The sequence below is a fragment of the Pristis pectinata genome, chromosome 31, assembly GCF_009764475.1.
Source record: "Pristis pectinata isolate sPriPec2 chromosome 31, sPriPec2.1.pri, whole genome shotgun sequence".
Lineage (NCBI taxonomy): Eukaryota > Metazoa > Chordata > Chondrichthyes > Rhinopristiformes > Pristidae > Pristis > Pristis pectinata.
In genome coordinates, this window is record NC_067435.1 from 7,714,867 (window position 1) to 7,730,996 (window position 16,130).

Below are 16,130 nucleotides of genomic sequence, written 5' to 3' on the forward strand. Positions count from 1 at the left end.
TAGGCAACTTGGTCAGCATGGACAAGTTGGGCCAAAGGGCCTGTTTCCATGCTGTATAACTCTATGATTCTCTATCGGACTGAGAAAGAGTCATAGTTTGTCACTGGAGGCCTACTTTGTCCAATCAGTTCCACTCCCTACTCTAGCCCTGAGCCCACTAACTATCTCCATCGAGTGCCCATCCAACCTCCTTTTGGAATTTTTCACCATCTCCACTTCCGCCATTTTCATCCCAATTTGCAAGATCTTGGATGGAAAGGAATATTTCCAGCCATGAAGGTTACTCAGTGGCCAACCTGCACACAATCACCAACCGCTACATAGAATCTGGAATTAGTTTGTCTTCTGAACTCTTAAAAGTATAATATCTCACTGTGATGTTAACCAAGATACAAGGTCGTGATCACTGATGAAAAACACAAGGACAAGCCTGAAAACATATCGCAAAACTCGCTCTTGAGAGGTGAATGAGTTTGCATGTGTTTTTGCGTGTATATGCGCTTGAACGAATGTGATGTGTCAATATATTTGTGCACACGTAGTATATCTGTGTATGCATCTGTATGTCCATGTTGTGTGCACTTGTTTGTGTGCAGTAGATCTAAATGCTGCTTGTGCTGTGTGTGTATTCCTTGTGTATGTATTCCTTATGTATGATACATCTGCACTGTGTCATTCCATGTTGTACCTGCTGTTTGTTCATGCTTCTGAACCTGCCAACTGTTTCCAGCATTTTGCTTTCTTCTGGCTGGCTGGCTGCCTGCCTCTCTCACACACGCTAACGCCCTGTGCCTGTCTCAGACTGAATTATCCTTTTCCCCCATTTCCCATTGTACCTTTCCCTCCTCCTGCCTGTCTAACTCTTCAATATGTATTTGCGTTCATTGTGTATGGTGCATATTGTATCTGTGTTGTGTGTGTATATGTGCTATATTTATCTGTGCATACTTGTGTTTGACTAGCCTGCATCTGAGTATATCATGTGCGTCTATCTGGATGGTATGGTTGTGTGTATGTGTGCTGTGTTTACTTGTGTGTAATGTGTATTTATGTTCTGTATGTGTGTGTGTGTCTGTGTATTATATGTACCTGTGTGTAATGTGTGTTTATGTTCTGTGCATGTGTGTGTACCTGCGTCCGCTGTATATGTTGCGTGGATCGTGTGTGTGTGTGTGTGTGTGTGTGTGTGTGTGTGTGTGTGTGTGTGTGTGTGTGTGTGTGTTTTCACGGTCCACAGAAGGATGGCCGAGTGAAACAATGGAATCCACCCGAGCATTTGCTGAGCCTCTCTCCATCCCGACAACAAGTCACACCTTCCAGCGAATACCGATCCGGGTACCGTTGCTTCAGACCACGGTCTCGCAGCCCCTCAGTCCTTCTGCACAATGAGCAACCCAGACACCTGGCACCTTTGCCTTGCCAAGGTGAACCCACCACTTCCAGCACTGACTGCTTCATGGCTGCGAACAACGCAACTCCCTCCGACCCAGCCTACACAGCAACGCTGGGAGAGGGAGAGGGAGGGCGGATACAAACCCTCCATCTCTGTCCCTCAAGCACAGCCCCCTGCACCCCTCAAACGCCCACCGTGCAAAATCCCAGCCCGGTTACAACTGCACCGCCGCCCAAAGATGAGAGAGCAGGGCTGCCGGGCGCAAGCAGCGGCTTCCCTTCATCTTCACCGCACCAGACTCTGTGCCTCGCTTGCTTTGTTGAATGGGGCAAGGCTGCTCGTTACCTTTTGGACCGCCGGAACATGTTGCTTTCAAGAAAATAGGGCATGGAAAAATTAGAGAGCATCGTCCATAGAGTCTCCGACATGGTCCGGTTGAGCTGACATTGTGGTTGGTGCCGTTACATGGAGCCTCGGCTACAGTCAAAGCTGTGCTAATTGCCTGACTGGGGCTGGTAGATTATTCCAACGATCTGAGAGGGGAGGATGCTCCAGGAGTGTATGTGTGTGTGTGTGTGTGTGTGTGTGGGGCTGGGTGTGTGTAGACTCGTGTGTGAGTCTATTGCCACCAGCTGTCCGGTGTTGGAAGAGCCGGCATCTCTCCCTCACTCCCCCCCATTCACTCCTGCCTCAGCATTCCGCCCCGACACTGTCCGCAGTCAGACAGGCCAGTGGGAGTGTCGAGATGCTGGCGTTCACTGGAAGCGGCCGCTTGTTTATCCAGGTATCAAATCAACCACAAAACCGGCCTCCAGCCAGATTGAAGGTTGAACGAAACACATTGGGGAAAGCTACGGGAATGGAAAATAGAGGCAGGGAGGGGCGGGGGGGGGGGAGAGGGAGAGGAGAGAGGGGTGGGAGAGGAGAGAGGAGAGAGGGGTGGGAGAGGAGAGAGGAGAGAGGGGTGGGAGAGGAGAGAGGAGAGAGGGGTGGGAGAGGAGAGAGGAGAGAGGGGTGGGAGAGGAGAGAGGAGAGAGGGGTGGGAGAGGAGAGAGGAGAGAGGGGTGGGAGAGGGGGGGAGGGGGGGGAGGGGGAGAGAGAGGAGGGAGGGGGAGGGGTGGGAGAGGAGGGAGGGGGAGGGGTGGGAGAGGAGGGAGGGGGAGGGGTGGGAGAGGAGGGAGGGGGAGGGGTGGGAGAGGAGGGAGGGGGAGGGGTGGGAGAGGAGGGAGGGGGAGGGGTGGGAGAGGAGAGAGGGGGAGGGGTGGGAGAGGAGGGGGGGTGGCAGGGAGAATGAGGGAGGCAGGGGAGGGATTAGGGAGGACAGAGAAGGAAGAGATGAGAGAGGGAGGTGAGACGATAGGACAGAGAATCACTGGTGGGGATGGGGTGAGGGAGGGGTTAGTTGTGGACTGGATTAAATAAAGCAAGTTGCGCCACAGAGGTGAATGGTGGGAGTCGGGTGTGGAGATGGGGTTGAACAGAGGGGAAAAAAATATAATGGACAATGAGAGGCAGGCAGATAGGAAAAGGGACATTCAAAAGGGAAAGAGACAGAGAAATGGGGGAAAGGATAGATCAGTTCGACACAGGCACAGGGGGTTTGTGTGTGCGTGAGTGTGAGAGAGAGAGTCAGCCAGACAGAGGAAAAAAACAGAAAATGCTGGAAATGGTCGTCAGGTTCAGAAGCCTCTATTGCAGAGCAGAACAGAGTTACATGTCAGGTTGATGACCTTTGAAGGTCAGTGAGCTGAAATGTTCACTCTATTGAGGATTTCCAGAGTCTACAGCTTTTGTTTTTAGGCAGAGATGAGAATCAGAGACAGTCTAAAGGAAGACAAAATGGGAATGGAGACCCAGAGGTCAGCTTCTTAAGCTTCTGATCAGGCAAAGCTCTCCAGGTGGAACCTGGAGAGAATCAAACATTGTGATGGAGATACTGAGGCAGTTATTGAAGGCAGAGAGAAAAGAGAGATGCACACATAGGTACAGATACATGTATTTATGGATGAGTCAGGAAAATGTAAGAGAAACAGAAAAAGTCAAAGAGATAACAATGAAAGAATGAAAAATTAAACACCGATTTTAAAATAGTTATGCACAGAAGGGTGTGAGCTCTGAACCTAGAGAGGGGCACAGTTACCATACTCTTGGAAACTGTGTCCTTAGCTTTTCCTGAAAGCGCTGTATGGCGTTTCTGCAGACCAATCAGAGAGTTAAGCAAAGGGGGAAAAAGTCAACACCATCCCTGGTACCCAGATCTGTCAGCTGATCAGCCTTATCCTTAACCCCTCACAATCCCACGTCTGGTCCCGATAGCCTTGCACATCCTGTGCAAAATGCAAGTGTTCCAACTTGCATCATGATAAAGTTGCCAGGCCAAAGTAGACAGCAAGCCACAAAGATACGTTGGTCATAGAGTGTGGAAATAAGCCCCTGAGCCCACCATCCATGCTGACAATGAAGCTGCCATTTGCGCTAATCCCATTTTATTCTCTCCACATCCACATGAACTCACTGTACATTCACCTACAGATTTGCAGTGGCCAATTAACCTACCAACCCGAATGTCTTTGAGATACGGGAGGAAGCCAGAGCATTTGGGTGAAATGCATGCAGTCACAGGGGGTGCATGCAAACTCCACAGAGACAGGTAAGGGACAAGTGACCAGAGGTTTGGTGATCGAGGGAGGTTTCAAAAAAATATCTATCTTAAAAGCAGGAGATTCCAGGGTTTCAACAGCTGAAGGCTGGGTTGCAAATGGTTCAGATTATGGATGGGGAGGGGAAGAGTGTGGAGATGTCAGAGGGTTGTAGAGGTGGAGGAGAGTACCTGAGATAGGAAGCGGAGACCACAGAGGGATTCAAAAACAGGCCAACTGTTACTGTCCCACCTGAAGACATGGAGTTGGGTCAGATTGTGGGGTTGTTTTTAGTGTCCTGTAATCTCATCTCAATAAAAAATCAAATATAATTGGGGAAAAAAAACTGGGGCCTTACTATAGGGCACAACCAGCTATGCTTTTTATTCTTGGTCTTCCGTGGCTAATGTGCAGATGTTCCCAGTGATATCCATGCACAACTGGACATCACTTCCACAATTTTCATTCACACATTCATAGCCACTGCTATTCAACAGGCCACACCTGCATAAGCAGGCACCCATGGTGACCTTCCTGAGGAGATGCCAGGTTGGCACTTAGTACTTGTTCTAGGCAGGTCCCTATTAATTTACCCAAGTTTCCTGTGGTCTCCATTCACCTTTGCACCTGACTCCCACCATAAGTTTTTGAACTTTACAACCTCACTTCCACCTGCCTCTTACATTGTGACACCTCTCCCCCAATGCCCTGATCACTCATCATGGGTTCCTGCCCACTCACCCTAACTATAACTCTGCCCCAAATCCCCTACCAACCCTGGCAGTAGACCCTCATTTCAATCTTGATCCCTCAACCAATCCAACACTCTGCTCCCCTGCAATGCCCAAACCTAATGCCAAATCCCATTTACCCCATACTGGAAAGGTCTCGATTAAGACTTCTTCAGTAATACACAGCACCCTGTCCCTCCCACACACTGCATTTCCCAGAGCCAATTCCTGGTATAAAACAGGCATCAACCAACTTATATGCAAAAATATTCTACTAACAACGGACAGAGTGGCTGTGATCCCCTGACTCAGTCTCAAGTCAATGAATTCATGAGAGCTTGGTGGCACACCACTACCAGCGTCAACTGATTGCTCTTACAGTTAATCCATCACAATACGATCCTCATGCCTCGTGGCTCTGACTGCCCCAAGCACAGATCTGCACAAGTTGCAAATGCTCCAACTTGCATTGCGGTGAAGTTGCCAGACAGAAGTTGGATATCAAGCTTCAAAGATGGATTAGCGAAAGGGGACTGAAAGGGTTGGTTGAGGATTTAAAAAGCAGGAGACTGGGTGACACAGTGGTGCAGCAGTTGGTGCTGCTGTCTCACAGCTCCAGCGACCTGGGTCAGCTGACTTTGTACATTCCCTCCATGCCCACAGATTTATAATTTCCTCCCATATCCCAAGAACTGTGTTACATTGAACAGTACAGTACAGGAACAGCCCAGGATGTTGTACTGAACTAATTAAGCTACTGACACCTTATCCCTTGTGCCTGCACATTCATGTGCCTAAGAGCCTCTTAAATACCTCTATCATACCTGCCTCTGCCACCACCCCTGGCAGCACATTCCAGGCACCCACCACAGTGTAAAAATGTCCCGCACATCTCCTTTAAACTTTCCCCCTTTCCCATTAAATTTTGGTTGGGTTGGCAGGTTAATTATCTACTGTAAATTATCCCCTAGTGTAGGTCAATGGCAAAGAGAATTAAAGGGGAGACTATGGGCATAGGTTAGGGAATATGTTGCAGGGTAACAGGGAAATAAGGACGGAAGAGGGTAAGAGAACTAATGAGAATTCAACCATGGGGAGCTGGCAAAGGATTCAAGGCATCAAATGACCTCCTTCTGTGCTGATACGTGAGAGAGCTTAGGGCCTTGAGCAGCTGGACCCAGAGGATACAAGCACTGCATTGTGAGGGGTTGAATGCAAAGGTAAATCAACTGACACTGGGTAAAGGGTTGTCGACCGTCTTTCTCCTGAATTTATTGATGCTGGGCCAGGAGACTCCGGCCACTCTAACCACCGTCCATAGAATATTCTTGTCTAGAACTAGGGCAACAGTAGCACAGTGAAAATGTTAACACACTAACAATCTGGGCGACCAGACCATTGATCTGGAGTCATGAGTTCAAATCCCAACAAGGCCGCTGGGGAATTTGAATCACAAATGATGCAAATTCAGTTAAATAAATTTGGAATTCAAAAATAAACATTAGTCTCAGTAATGGTGACTATGACATTTAACATTCTTAGTTAGTTGATGGCATATGCGAGGAGAATGGAGAGATACTAGAAAATAGGAGAGGGGGGAACTGACTAATGGGATTGCTCCGTTGGGGACTGGCATGGACCTGATAGGCTGAATAACCATAAGATACAGGAGCAGAATTAGGCCATTCGGCCCATTAAGTCTGCTCCAGCATTCAATCATGGCTGAATTTTTTCAGTCTCATTCTCCCCATAACCCTTAACCCCCTTACCAAACAAGAACTTTTCAATCTCTGTCTTAAATACACCCAATAACTTGGCCTCCACTGCCCTCTGCAATGAATTCTACAGATTCACCACCCCCTGGCTGAAGAAATTCCTCCTTATCTCAGTTCTAAAGGGATGTCCCTTTATCCTGAGGCTGTGCTCTCAGATCCTAAACTCTCCTACTAACGGAAACATCCTCTCCACATCCGCTCTATCCAGGCCTTTCAGTATCCGGTAGGTTTCAATGAGATTTCCCCTCTCTCAGAGAAAGAGTGGCCTCTTTCTCTTTCAGTACAAGAGATCTGGTGGACATGTGACTTCAGACTTCTGGGAATGCAGTTGACTTCAATCTGAAATAGCCTGTCAAATTAGGGATGGCTAATAAACGTCACCTTGTCCATAATGACAGTGTTCTTTGTTTAACATTAGCTCTAGGCTTGGCCCATGGTTCATACATTCTCCAACACTTCTGTGATGCTCAAGTTTGGCCCAGGCAATAATGTGGAACCTCCTTGATATGAAGCTTTCTAATTTCCACAAAGCTTCACTGGCACTTCTCTACTCCACCCAATACTGGTGAGGTAGGATACAGAGGGAGAGGCGAGTTGTTTATTCTTCCCTCCCATTGATTCATTCCTTCCCCAGTCAGTATCCTCTGAAAATTCTGGCCGATTGTAGAATATCTCTTTTGTCAAGCAAGTTGGCAATGGCAAGACTAGAACCGCTTTTCGATTGAGATGGGGAGGGGAGGTGATATTAAAATGTGGGCAGTCCTTTGACCCCCACCCTCAACATTGATCCCACAGGGTCCTGGTGCAGTGAGTTGGGGATCAGGTGCAATAGGACATCACCTCTACATATCCAATTGGGAGGATGCAGGAATTGGGGGGTGGGGGGTGGGGGAGAGAAATGACAGGATGGGGGGAATTTGTGGGGGAAGAGGGGCAGGAATGGAAAAGGAACCAGGAAGCTCATCAGTGGCTGCTGAATCACCCAAGCTCAGGGTGGGGTTTGGATAATGGAGGCACTCTCTGGGATTGAGCAATGTGATTCCCAAGGCTAATTCCTGGGAGAGCGCTGCCCTGTCATGAGCAGCTAAAGAAATTAGAGATGTATTCTTTGGAGTTTAAATAATGATGGGTGATCTTATTGGAAGATTGGACCCTTAGGGGCCATCACAGGGTAGGATGTTTCCACTAGTGGGAGAATCTCAATTGAGGAGTCATAGTTACAGGATTAGGGAGCGATTACTTAAAACTGAGGCACATGGGAACTTCTCGTCCAAGGTGAAAATCTCTGGAATTCTCTGTCCCAGAGGATTGTGGAAGCTGGACCATTTGTAGTTAGAGAGGGAGTGAGTCCAAAGGTTGAGGAATTGAAGGCTGTGGGGAACTGGTACAGAAGAGTGAGATCTTGGCACATCAGGCTTGATCGTGTTCAAAGACAAGGTCAGGCTTGAGGCATTGAGTGACCTACACTTTGCCTGTTCTGGCACTGTAACAATCACAGAAGAGCTTTCTGCAGTGGCCAAGATGTAGAAATTGACGACCTGGATCCAAACCTCAGTCCTGGAGGTTCAACCTTTAGTCTGAGTAGATTTGCCAGTCTACATTGGTGGGGAGGGTCAGCAGCTCTAAACTTATGGGTATTAACATATTAGATGACCTGTCCTGGGCCCAGCACATAGATGCAATCACAAGGAAGGCACAACAGCGACTTTACTTTCTTAGAAGGTTAAGGAGGTTCGGCTTGTCACCGAACACTCGAACAAAGTTCTACAGATGTACTGTTGAAAGTATCCTGACTGGTTGTATCACGGTCTGGAACAGCAATTCAAATGTGAAGGGAATGCGAGAAGCTGCAGGGAGTAGTGGACTCTGCCCAATACATCACCGGCACATCCCTCCCCACCATCAGTAGTCTCTACAGGAGGTGCTACCTCAAGAAAGCAACATCTATCATCAAAGATCCCCACCATCTGGGCCATGCCATCTTCTCGCAGCTACCAGTGGGCAGGAGGTACAGAAGCCTGAAGTCCCAAACCACCAGGTTCAAGAACAGCTACTTCCCTTCAACTATTCGGTTCTTGAACCAACCGGCACAATCCTAATCATCTCAGTATGGCAACACTATGACCACTTTGCACTACAATGGACGTTTTTTTGTTCTAATTATGTTCCTTCTTGTATAATTTATGTTTAATTTATATTTTTCTTGTGAATGCTGCTTATCTGATGCTATGTGCCTGTGATGCTGCTGCAAGTGAGTTTTTCATTGCATCTGGGCATACATGTACTTGTGCATATGACAATAAACTCAACTTTGACTTTGAGTTAACTGCTCCCAGCCTATCAGAGCAGTTTTCTGCAATCAGTCTCAGTGTCCTTGGACCCTGAGAGTCTCTGTGGATAGACTTTTAATGCCTGGGTTGTATCTGGAGAATAACTACTGGTGGGAAGTATCACTAGACACTCCCCTCCCTGTGGAACAGTGAACAGCAGGAACGTTCTGTACACGGATGTGCTGCCATGTTTCATGAATTTCATAACAACAGCACCTCAGCGAAGTACTTCATTGGCTACAAACCTACCTGGGACCTGGTAAGGTCATGAAAGGTGCCAAGTAAATGCTGGACAGGAGCGGGGGCGGGGAATTTGAGGGAAGAGGCTCCATATTTCTGTTCCTCCCACACACTCTCTATTTTGCAGGCTCTGTGTTTCTTTTCCTACTTTTCTCCATGCATCTGCCAGCCATTGCATTTCCTCGTGTCACTCGCTTTCCTTCTCTCTCTTTCTGTTAGATTTCAGAAAAGCCAATCTTTGCGCAGAACTGTCAAAGATCTTGTAGTTCTGTAACATTCAGTATAGGGCTGTTATCTTGGATTGAAAGCTTGGCTCCTACATTCAAGGTACAGTAGGGACACCGATCTGTCCATTTCTATCAATAAGGGCACAATTGAAGCAACACTAAATATACCTTTATGAGTTGGTTCACCCGAGTTTAACACAGCACTGGGCAGGTCCAAGTGTCAACCCCAAGCCCAGGGTGAAACCCAGGTCTCATACACCTTCACATTCATTCCCCCAACATTTCAATTGATTGGATTTCGATTCAGTATCCTGTGGTATGTTTTCTGTGGGAGTGGGTTCAAGCCCCACTCCAAAACTTTCAGCACATAGCCGAATACGTGAGAGAGTACTGAGAGAGCCTGGACTGTCAGAGGTGCTGCTATTTAAACAGTGACTGCCCTGCACTGTGTATGGAACAGATCCCACAATTAAAGGACAGCCCAGCTATTCTCCCTGGTCCTATTGACTTTGTTAAAAAGCAGATTCTCTGGTCACAGTCTCTGCTGTGGTTTGGATCTTGCTTTGTATTGGCTGTGAAACCCTTAAGGGCACCTTGAAGTCATGAAAGCTGCTATATAAATGCAAGACATTTTTAACATCTTCTTGCCACTCTACCCAGGGCTAAACTCCATCAGCCAGCTGTGTGTCAAACTAATTTGGTGATGATTTAAAGTGAACACTCATGAGTATCTGAATTCCAAAGTAGAGGATTCAATAAACATGGACACAAGATGTCAGGAAATACCAAACATTGTATCCATATAACTTTAATCCAATGATATTGATGTTCGACTAGACTGTCCACAAGAGCTAAACAAATGCAATGGCAAGATGGGAGAGAGGTTCCAGAGACCAACTCACCAGAGACACTCTGGGGCTACTGACCCTACCTGCACCATGGTCATGAGCCTTCAATCACACAGCACAGAAACAGGCCCTTCAGCCCACGAGTCATGCCTACCATCAACCACCCATTTACACCAATCCCGCACAATCACATTTTATTCTCCCCGCGTTCCCATCAACTCCCCACTCACACACACCAGGGGCAATTTCACAGTCACCACTTAGCCTACTAACCCGCACGTCTTCCAGACGTGGGAGGAAAAACAGAACATCCGGGGGAAACCCACACAGCCACAGGGAGAACTTGCAAACTCCACACATACAGCACCGGAGGACAGGATGGAACCCGGCTTGCTGGAACTGTGAGGTAGGAATTCTAGTGGCTGTGACACTGTGCTTCCCTATTCTCCTTAGTCGGTGGTTTGGGATCAAGAATGCTTCCACACAGTTCTGTGGAGTTTTGATCCATTGGCAAGGAGATCCAACACCATTGGAGATTTAGCATCAACGCCCACACACACACACACACAGTGATCACATATTCATACTTGAGGAAACAAACACATAACCTTGCCCAAACCCTCTAGGTCCTCTCCCTTAAAGTCCCACCTCACCCTGATCTTCTTGCTCTTCCAGATCAAGTTCAAGTCATACTTAATGTCATTCACCAATATGCAGTAAAACACATGGAGGAACAAAATGTTGTTTCCCCCAGACTCACATAACAGAGGACATACATAGAACAGAGGATGTAGAGTAAACGCAGACAGAAAAATTGTGCAAGCACAAATAGTGCAAAAAAAATGGTATATACAGGATACAAAATTAGTGCAAGGTTAGTGCAAAACCGAGTTCCCCCAGTCTTCTACCCATTTCCTCTGCTCCAAACTGCGTCCCTGCCCCCTCTCTCTCATCCACCTCGCCCTGACCCACTCAATACCCCTACACTCCATCCCTCCCCTCCCCAACCTCCGCCAGCCCCATGCCGACCACTTGCTCTCTCCCAGAGTGGGGCCACACCTCAACCGCCAACCCTTTCTGTCTTCAGGGCTGCCCCATCAATCGCGCTTACCCCCACCACTCCCCGTCCCCGCGCACAGCCTGAATGCTTGAAGCCAAGCCCTGACCCCGTCAGGAGAATCTTTAGCCACCCATTTGGGCGATGCCTGATGATTTATGCCTTGGAAACACTGCAGTGATAACAAATGGGAAATATTCACAAGGAACTAATGGCGTGCAATCGCCCATTATCCGACCAGGAATTGCCATTAATACAGGACTGTAACATCCAGACCCTTGACGGGCCTCAGTGAATCCACAGCTGTGACCTCAGGTGTCAGCTGCCCTCCTGCCACGATTCGTTCTTGCGGTTAATGACAGCATCCGAGCTTTTGTGCAAGATTACAGCACTGAGCCTCTTCCTCCTCCAACCCTCTCCCCACGACCCCTTCCCAGACCCCTGGGTGTCAATTACTCCAAGGATAATGCTGCAGTTAATGGCATCACACTGGATAATCTGCTTGTGCGAGTGTCAGCATGTATCAAGGACAAGAAGTGCACTGATTGGACTGACAGCTGTTGGCAATGCACAGAGCAGCCAGGCATGGAACACAAGCTCCCCTGTAAAATTCAATCAGTGCAAACTAGCAGACACCAGGTGTGGTCTCCTAACTGTAATTTAATTCTGCATTTCAGATGACAGCCACAAGCCACTGAGTGTATTACCCGAGCCAGTTAAAATAACTGTCATGAGTATGCACCCCACATCCGAGATCCTTGATTAGATTCAGTTCCAGATAACTACTATTAGTACAGAGAACACCCAAACCCTTTAATTTTATTCCTGCTGGTAACTCATTTTCAGATATCCGTCAATTTGCATAAAGACCATGTACAAACCATCTGAATTGCTCTTTAGACCCATGGATTATAATGCTACATGCAAACATTCCATGAATAGATTCCAATCTATAACTGGATATCAATTGCACAATATTATACTGCAGCTATAGCACAGATACAGGTCATTCAGTCCAGGAGTTCCAGGATAGCATTTGCTTCACATGAGCCCCAATCTCCTGGTATTCTCAAATATGCTTCTCCAATCTTTTAGTAACCACAGCAAGCAACACCAGTTACAAATAGTTAGGGATCGTTATAACAAATTGCCCATAATCTGACTTCAGTTTCCATCTCGTATATAACAAAAGTTATCAGAGGGGTTTCCTCTATCCCAGGCAGGGAACCAAATGTGCCTGCTTCATGAACTCCTTATGCCATCTTTCACGGAACTGGGTGCAGTTCTGGTCACCTCATTAGGGAAAAGATGTGGAGGCTTTGGAGAGGGTGCAGAAGAGGTTCACCAGGATGCTGCCTGGATTAGAAAGTATTAGCTAATGAGGTTGGACAAACTTGGAGGAGACCCGATAGAAGTTTATCAAATTTTGAGAGGCATAGGTAGAGCAGACAGCAGAGTGTTTTTTCCCCAGGTGGAAATGTCCAATGCTAGAGGAGGTGTGCAGGATAATTTTTTATATACACACACACACAGAGTGATAGGTTCCTGGAATGTGCTCTGCCGGGGAGTAGGTGGAAGCAGACACAACAGTGGCATTTACAAAGCATTTAGACAGACACATGAACATGAGGGAATGGAGGGATATGGATCATGTGCAGGCAAAAGGGATTAGTTTAATTTGGCATCACGGTCAGTACAGCCATTGTGGGCTGAAGGGCCTATTCCTGTGCTGTACTGTTCTATGTTCTTACAGATGAACTGAGGCCTTGTCCACCTCTTCAGATGGAAGTAAAAGATCCCATGGCACAGTTCTGAAGAGCAGATGATTTACCCCTGGTGTCTAGCTAAAATGCAATCACCCAATCAAAATCATCACGCTGTGGGAGTTTGCTATGCACAGATTGGCTGCAACGCCTCACAAGAACATTAGAAAATGCAAGACTCGGCAACATGGCCTTTAAGCTGAACTACCATCTACTAAAGATTATGGCTCGTCTCACCTTGGCCTCAGTGCCTGTTTCCCTGTTTCCTGCCTGATCCCCATAATCCTCAACTCCCCTACAGTGCAAAATATCAATTCTCTGTCTTGACTCAACATTCACAGCTCTCCAGGATAGAGAATTCAAAGGTTTCACAACCCTCAGAGAAGAAATTCCTCCTTCATCTCAGCCTGAAAAGGTTGATCTCATACCCTGAATTTGCCCACACGAGTTCTAGACTCCTCCATTAAGGGAAACAACCCACAGCATCTAACCTGTTACGCCCCTTTAGAATCTTAAATGAGATTACTTCCTACTTTCCTAAACTCCAGAGGGTATAAAGCCCAACTACAAAAATCACCAGATGTGGCACTTTGGGTGCAAAGATTTATAGAATGTTCTAACATTGTGGGAAACATGATCTAAACACACGTTCCTTTGTATTTTGTCGCTTAGCTTTGAATCGGACTGGGATGGATGGTCTGCCCACCTTTAGTTGCTAACTGGGCCTCACTCTTATCAGATTTATCACCTAACATGTAAGGCAACATACAAAGCACTGGAGGAACTCAGCAGGTCAGGCAGATGGACCAGGATGAAGGGTCTCAACCCAAAGCATCGACTGTCCATTTCCCTCCATAGATGCTGCCTGACCCGCTGAATTCCTCCAGCACTGTGTATGTTGCTCCAGGTTCCAGCATCTGCAGTCTCGTTTCAGCTAACATGCAAGACTCACTTTCTGCCCCACAGGATTTTGAGTCCTGATCCTTGAAAGCATTTCCATACCATCTCACCCATTTCCTGATCAAAGGATTCAATAGCTCTTCAGCAGCCTACCTTCATTCCATAGGATGTTATATGCAACCTTTAATTTAGAAAAAAAACAGGTGGAAACTGGCACAACATCCTGAACATTGACATCAGTGTTTGAGGCCAAGCACTGAAGCCTCGGTGGATGTCACTGCAGGAGTTCCTTAGAGCAGTGTCCTGGGCCCAAACTGTTTCAGCAGTCACCATCTCTCCATGATAAGGTTCAAAGCGGGAATGTTCTCCGATGATTGCTCAGTGTTCAATTCCATTTGCAACTCCTTGGAAAATGAAATGGTCCATGTATGATCCAGACTACATTCAGGATGGAGGTGCAAGTAACATTCACCACACACGATTGTCAGAGTCGAACCACCTGTCATTGGGATTCAATGTGAATATCATCGCCATGTCACCCACTATCAATATCCTGGCATCACCATTTTCCACAAACTCAACTGGACCACCTACATAAATACCACAACTATATAGAGGCTGGGCATCCTGCAGTGAGCAATTCATCTCCTGACACCCCAAAGCCTCTCCACAAGGCACATAAGATGGAACACTCTCCATCTTCTTAGCTCTAACAACACCCAATAAGCTCAACACCATCCAGGAGAACTTCACTGGCACCCTTTCCACCAACTTTAATACTCAATCAAGTTCAGAGCTGATAAAAGTTTATAAAATTATCAGAGTTTATAAAATTAAACTTATTATTACCCTATCTATATAGGATAATAATATCTTTATTAGTCACATGTACATTGAAACACCTAGTGAAATGCCTCTTTGCGCAGAGTGTTCTGGGGGCAGCCTGCAAATGTCGCCACGCTTCCGGCGCCAACATAGCATGCCCACGACTTCCTAACCCGTACGTCTTTAGAATGTGGGAGGAAACCCACGCAGTCACGGGGAGAACGTACACACTCCTTACAGACAGCAGCGGGAATTGAACCTGGGTCGCCGGCGCTGCAGTAGCATTACGCTAACCGCTACACTACCGTGCCTGCCTGGGTAGATAGTCAGAGTCTCTTTCCTGGAGTAGAAATATCAGATACGAGAGGGCATAGCTTTAAGGTGAGAGGGGGATAGCTTAAGGGAGATATTTTACATAGTGGTGGGGTGCCTGGAATGTGCTATCAGGGATGGTTGTGGAAGCAGACACAGTGGCAGTTAAGAGGCATTTAGACAGACACATGAAGGGAAAGGTGGGATATGGATTGTGTGAAGGCTGATGGGATTAGTTTCATTTGGTATCATGGTCGGTACAGACATGGTGGGCCGAAGGGCCTGTTCCTGTGCTGTACTGTTCTATGTTTTATGTCCTGCATAATCTTTTCACACCATGGCAGCTGTTTGTATCAAAACACATTTCACAAAGCAAGACCACAAATAGACGAGGGCAATGGATGCATCACCTACAAATACCCCTCTAAGACACACGCAATCCTGGTTTTGAAATGTACCTTTCTTCCTTCATCATCGATGAGTCAGAATCTGCAACTGCTTCCAACAACAGCCCAGCATGCTACCTTCAACACACTGCCTGCACAGATTTCAAAGGGCAGATCACCACCACGTCCCAACGGCGACTGAGGATAAGGAATAACATTCCTGCCCAGTCAACAAAATCACAGGCCATGAAAGAACATTAATTGTGGACATCACTGGGCCTCACACTGCCTCCTCTCCATTCAGTGTGCAAACTCTCTGACCAGCCAGTATCACCACTGGAACCAGTCCCTTCCAGATGAAGGGTCTTGACCTGAAACGTAGACCCACCGGGTTCCTCCCTTTTGCTCCAGATTCCAGCATCTGCAGTCTCTTCTGTCTCCCTTCCACTTCCTATCTATTTGTGCTCTTGGCTGCCTTTGAGATATCTTTGGCTCAGAATTTTTGAATCCAAATCCCAGTGATTATCCCTGGATCAAAAACCTTCTGCACACCTTAAAATGAAATCCTTCACCTTCAAAGTTTGCATGGCTATTGTTGTATAGCCTGTTTGATTGGCAGCTTGTTAATCACTGAATATTCATTCCTTCCACCCCCAGCACACCATGGCTGCAGTGTGTATGACTAGGCTACTCACAGCACTTTC

The 16,130-nt window shown here is 47.1% G+C and overlaps 1 protein-coding gene across 4 annotated transcripts in view; it reads right to left on the reverse strand.

Moving 5' to 3' along the window:
* The window catches only part of LOC127584828 (microtubule-associated serine/threonine-protein kinase 1-like), a 178,621-nt gene that overhangs the window by 135,212 nt on the left and 27,279 nt on the right, over nt 1–16,130 (reverse strand). For 3 of the 4 annotated variants that reach the window (XR_007958439.1, XM_052041791.1, XM_052041788.1), the window contains exon 1: nt 1,739–1,895. The exons of the other annotated variant lie outside the window; for it this stretch is intronic. Coding sequence is in view for 2 of the 3 variants with exons in the window: in XM_052041791.1 (XP_051897751.1) it covers nt 1,739–1,821 (83 nt within the window). In the remaining variant the exon portion in view is untranslated. Of the gene's footprint in view, nt 1–1,738; nt 1,896–16,130 lie in introns of those variants that run through there. 4 annotated transcript variants of the gene reach the window in all.